At 39.0% G+C, this 6,000-nt stretch overlaps 1 protein-coding gene across 1 annotated transcript; it reads right to left on the bottom strand.

Moving 5' to 3' along the window:
* Positions 1–340: 340 nt before the first annotated feature.
* On the bottom strand, positions 341–5,031 carry LOC131311438 (PLASMODESMATA CALLOSE-BINDING PROTEIN 3). Its single transcript, XM_058338899.1, has 4 exons — positions 4,897–5,031; positions 3,713–3,952; positions 3,550–3,586; positions 341–950 (listed from the first exon to the last, which is right to left on the bottom strand). The coding sequence occupies exons 1-4, from the start codon at positions 4,949–4,951 to the stop codon at positions 674–676; spliced, it is 609 nt and encodes a 202-aa protein (XP_058194882.1). The 5' UTR covers positions 4,952–5,031; the 3' UTR covers positions 341–673.
* Positions 5,032–6,000: the final 969 nt, after the last annotated feature.

Genomic DNA, 6,000 nt, shown 5'->3' with positions numbered 1-6,000 from the left:
GGATCCATTTCTCGAACGGTCAACTTTTATTACTATTGTTTTTACCGGTAGAGGAGCTAGAAATAGGGATTGGGAAGGGCTGTAGTGAGGCAGCCGCACTACACCGTGTAGTATGACCGATCTACCGTCAATATCGACATGAACAGCTCGGATTAAATCCGAGTTCCTACGAATCCGAACCGTCCATTGTTCGGATTAAAACCCAAGCCGTCCATTGCCGAAATAGACGGTCGGATCAGCACGTGTAATGCGGAAGGTGCACTACAGAACCCCGAATCCCCAGAAATAGAGGGTTTTGCGTGAGCGTGCACACACACATACACACAAACACAACTATCGATAATCAAATAATCTATAATATAAATGGGGTAACCATATTCTCATTAAAACTAAATAAAAAATATACTACTGCTGGCTTCTCTCTCTTAGATACACAAGAAAAGAAGGAAAAATCTTAAAAAGAAGAGATCAGGTTCTTCTCTACCCCCAATGAGAACACCACTCGAAAAAGGAATCCTATTCCCACCTCTCTTTTCATAGGAAGAACAAAACAAAAAGGACCCTAGCTAGCTAAGTGGTGTCCAGACGATTCCCTGCTGCCTACCCCACCATCCCCACTAGAATCACATGCTCTTAACCAAAAGCTGAAGTGGCTCTCAATACCATCCCCAAGTCATTTCAAAAGGCTAAAAAGCATGGGGCCAGAAAGCAGCAGGGTTAGGGTGAGTGAGCAAAGCAGGTGCTTGGTTTGGTGGAGTGTCACACTGGTGGCCTTGCTGTCTGTGTTGGTTATGCTTCCGCTCCCGGTGGGGCCGAGGCCGAAGACGGAGGAGGGAGTTGTGCTGGTGGTGCCGCCGGTCGTGGTGGTCGGGGTCGTGCCTGTAGTTGTGCCTGTTGATGGTGTTGTGCCTGTGCCTGTTGATGGGGTGGTGCCTATGGTTCCTGCAGTGCTGAATTATAATGCAAACACATGTATCATAAACGTGGGAAAAGAAAAAAAAAAAGTGAGAATAGTAAATTTTTGAACAATTCGACAAATACTTGATGAAAGAACAATAACAATGAGATTTACGCGGATCGACTTAACAAACTGTGTCTATACGAAGGCCAGAAAAAAGTACTGTAACGAGCTGATCTTTAGAGTGGTAAAAAATCTAGAGCCCAACAATCCAAATGACGTAACCTGAAAACCACTCTCAAATTCATGGTATCAAAAAACGTCATACTATCACAAACATAGCGATTAACTTCTTGTCCCGACTCTTTTACACATGAAACTTTTACTCATTGATGGTGTCGCAGTAGCGTGCAACTCTGATAGGTAATGGAACTTTCTTAGACGGAAGTAATCGTTAAGGTTGAAAGTATCATGCTTCCAAGCCCAGACGAGAACAAACAATGACTCGCTGAACCATAAGTGAAAGAGAGGCAATAACAAAGAAAAGTCACTACAGTTTTTCCTCTGAAAACACGAGTGAATTCGGCTTCAGGTCTTATATTACAAGGCTTAATATGGTGCATTACAAGTCTGTCTTAATACGGGGAGCTCGTCACTTAAGTTGATGGTGCCACCCACACAGTTCAAAATAAATATAAACTACGTTGAATGATTACTCCGTGAGCCATTAGAGCTTGCATTGGTGTGGTGTGGAAACCGCATATACAAGATTCAAGAGGAGGGGAAAGTCCTTTTCGAGCACGTGACGTAAGTTTAGAGCGCCAATCGAATCGTCTTATGATTGAGTGTAAAGTGGTCTTTTTATTTTGTAGTCATTATTACGTTTCCGAGATTATTCTGAATTTTCACCATCTCTCAAGAAAGGTTGATTGTTGATTAGCACTATGTTTGGGAATTTGTTTTAGTCAATACTACCGGAGATGAAATGTTTCCAAAAAGGGACAGACTATCTTTGCAAGGAAAATAAGGCACATGCCAACAAATAAAGATTTAACATCATGACAGCTCAACAGACCATGACTTACAATAGAAGAAATAAATCTTCAAATTGGTTGCTAGATCTACTTTCCATTCAAGCCCTGCTATTTCCATTCAAGCCCTGTTATTCGCAAGGAAGATTTGTAGGGAACCACGCAAAAAAAAAACGCGTTTGGCCTATTTCGGATCCCACAAAAATCTAGAAAAACATTCATAAATTTTTGAATATTATTTTATGGGACCTTATAAAAAATCAGCTCCAACGGACATCGGTAAGTATTACTTTTGGATTCGTAGGGGCGAACTAAGCAGCGCTCCTACGAATCCAAAAGTAATATTTATCCATTGGAGCTGATGTTTTCCAGGGCCCTATAAAATAATATTCAAAAATTTATGGATATTTTTTTAGATTTTTCTAAGACCCAAAATGGGCCCAAAAGCATTTTTTCTTGCGTGGTTCCCTGCAAATTTTCATTGCGATTAGAATTTCCGCTATCTATACTATATACTATGAGAATGTAATTACTTAAAATAAAATAAGAAGAAGATCTCTCTCTAACTCTCTCCTACATGGAATTTTCCCAATTTTGTATTCATTATTCTACATTTTTTTACGAAATGTCAAATATATAGGAAAAAGGTTCTCACTAATGTCTTGTTTCTTTCCCCGTTCATCGAATGGGCAAGGCGCTAGTATCTAATATTAGAGGAGTTCAAAGTTCAAACCGACTGTACCAAAATTAAATTTATCTGTATCAGTGTTTGGTTGTATTTTCGGTTTGTCATGTCTAATAATCGGAAAATGCACTCCACTGATACAAACAGATCTCAGTGCACAAGATTAGGGGAACGCTAAGATTGGTTCTACCATCGTTCTAAAAATATTTGTCCGATCCGCAAAACGAATACTTAAAAATAGATAATAGTACTTTTTGTTATTACTTTTTTTTTGAAAAAATTACATAACTTTTAAGTTCTCGTTTTGCGTACGAGACAAACATTTTAGAACACAGTATTCAAATGGAAAGAAATTGGATGTAATACGCTATACCTAACCTACACCAAAATCCAAATCCAAACCCAAACAACCTATGAGATATGCAAGTTCCACCCAAAACAGGAAGCTGGAAGATTCTCTGGTTTACAGAAGATCACACCAATGAAAGATTCTTATTCCTTTAAGAAAGATTTTAACAGCTGGTAGATTGTTTCCAAGTAAAGGTCATAGGAAAAAAATGGTATCATCACTCAAAATATTACTTTTCCTTCATAGTCATCATCTTAAAATTTGGGGCCCTTTCTCACCAAATCTCCCCATTCTTTGTAAGATTGGGTGAGAAACGAGAGGAGTCACCAACCAACAACAACAGAACAACAAAACCTATCTAGTCCCCAATCATTCTATTTTTGAACTTTTCTCACCAAAAATACACAATCCAAATGAATGATTTGGCAAGAAATCATAACCTTTTTTGTTTTCTTTTCTTATTTCCATCCAAAAGGGCTCTAGAACAGTCTTTAGACAGGGAAAGGAGATTGCCATAAATACCCCCCAAAATATAATGGAATAACTTTTTCTCTGATAGAGAGAGGAGAAGAGAAAAGGGACAAACCTGGGGCTTGCAGGATAAACACAATTGGTATTAGAGCCTGCAAAATCACAAAGAAGAAAAAGCAAACAACACAAATTAGGACTCTGTGGGGCAATGGATTCATGGGTCTCTAATTTTGGATCTTGGATCCATATGCAGCCTAATCTTTTTCAAGGAGGCTTACTGGCGAGAGTTGAAGCGACGGTGCAGGAGCCAGTAAAATCACAGGACCCATTGATTTGGTTCTTCCTCTGGAAGTAGCTGTTGACAGCATAGTTGCAGTGGTCCTTCTTGGTGTTTGGTTGATAGCAAGCGCCATTTTGCATGATTGTTGAACAATCAGCTCCATTTCCACAGGCATAATCAATGTTTGTTTGATAAACTGTGTCACCCAGTCCATCTTTACACACACAGTAGCTTGCCTCTGAAAAAAAGAGAGTTAGATTTCAGATCAGTAATCCGAACGGGTTTGGCCAAACATGTACGAGAAAGCAATAAAAGGCTTTTCCGAGAGGTCGCAAGTTCGAATCCCACAAAAGCCAAAAGATTCCAAACCTTCGGGTCAAAAGGGAGGTTTGTCCGGTCGATAACTCAAGCTTAAGGGCCCGGAGTTAGTCGTTCGAATCCCACAAAGGCCAAAAGATTCCAAACCTTGGGGTCTAGGGAGGTTTGCTAGGTTGTTAACTTAAGCTTAAGGGCCCGGACTTAGTCGGGCTACGCAAAAGCTGGCCCGGCCTTAGTCGGGCTACGCAAAAGCTGGCCCGGACGTCCGGTGATCAAATTGAAAAAAGATACGTTCAGATCAGCTCATACAAACTCATATGACAGTTAACAACAGAAAGGAAAAAAAAAAGATGAAGAAGAAAAGGGTGTGCAAATTGAAGGGCTTTTTCTCCTTAATAGTGAAAAGAAAGACTATCAAACACCCACTACGTGAAAAGAAACAATAAAGACAATAATCTTTACTCTTTTATTTTATTTAATACAATAGTTACAGGGATTAGCAGACTAGCAGAGTGATGAACACCAATCTGAAAAAAAAAAACTGAGATAAATAATACTGCAACTACAGAACAAGAAGAAGAAAAAGGACATGGAAATAAAGGGCTTTAAAAAAAAACATTTTAATACAACAAAATTTACACCAGTAAATGTAACAGAAAGAAATATCAAACCCCACTGAGGAAAAAGGACCAAATTTGTTCACAAAAAATGCTTAAAAATAATTTTTTTTTGGGTTTGCAGTGGCAAAAGGTAAACAAATTAAGGGGCAGTATGCTGGAAACCCATTCAAGAAAAATGAGAAGTAAAGGTTGTCGAGAGGAGAGAGAAACTGAAAGGACTCAAGAATCCAGGAGTTGGGGTTACCAGAATGACCAGTCACGGCCAAGAAAAGCACTAAACACAGGACAATCACGGCCATGATTGTTGCAAGATTGCGGATGGAGATTAACTGGGAGAGATTAATGCTAGGATGCTTTAAAGAGGGTGTTCGGTGAACTGGAAATCAAACACTGGGGTATGAGAGAGAGAGAGAGGGGTTATGCGGATTTCTGGTCTTGTGGACAATAATATAATACTGGGGGAGTGACGGTGGGCAGCAGCGGTGGTTGTCCCGATTTCTTGAGAAATTATCTAGTGCTTTTGAGGCTCTCCTAGACTCCTGCACCATCACACACACACACATATATATATATACACTTTGAAGTAGGGCAAGAGGGTAATTTCACATATCAACTCACTTAGGCAATTGCTGAATAGAGAGAGGCATAATGGACCTTTTAAACACACACACACAATACCCAAACTCCCTATGTGGGAGCCAGCCCAACTGACGCAGGCCTAAGAGCATCGCCACTAAAAAGTGGCACCACAACAGATGGCCCAAGGAGCCTGCACTAGAGGTCAAGCACCCAAACCACAATGGGTGGGCGAGACTTGGTTGCTTCACCATCACATATCATTATGGAGTTTTGTAGAAGAAATTTCAATACAACGGTTATTTGTAATGCTTTCTCGTATGTCATCGGCTCCATATATGCGTAGGTCTTAACCCAAGTGAAAGAGATGTTATAAATTACCGTTGTATTAAAAAATTTCTCAGAGTTCTTGGGGTTTGTTCGGAGCATATGGAAAAGAATGGAAAAAAAAAAGGAAAGAATAGTTACAAAAATTTACTTTCCCTTGTTTGGTAGAAAGAAAATGAGAGGAAAAAAAAAAAAAACCCAACTTCTGATCTCAGTATATTTTCCTCTATACTTATAACAGTTTCCTTCTTAACCATTTTGTTTTCCCTTTATAAATTTCAATTCCAAATGGAGTGTTTATGAGTTAATTACTTTTAAAATTCTGAGTAAATTGTAGATTAGAGATTTTTAAAATGTAATTAAAATCTTTAAAAGTGTTTGATTGATACAAGAATAATAAATTTGTAGAAGGTTTGATCAAATCTAAAAGCTAATTTGGAAATGA

This window comes from Rhododendron vialii, chromosome 12a (assembly GCF_030253575.1).
Source record: "Rhododendron vialii isolate Sample 1 chromosome 12a, ASM3025357v1".
In the NCBI taxonomy this organism is placed as follows: domain Eukaryota; kingdom Viridiplantae; phylum Streptophyta; class Magnoliopsida; order Ericales; family Ericaceae; genus Rhododendron; species Rhododendron vialii.
Note: the sequence above shows the minus strand (reverse complement) of the source record. Positions and strands in the feature narration are given on the sequence as shown.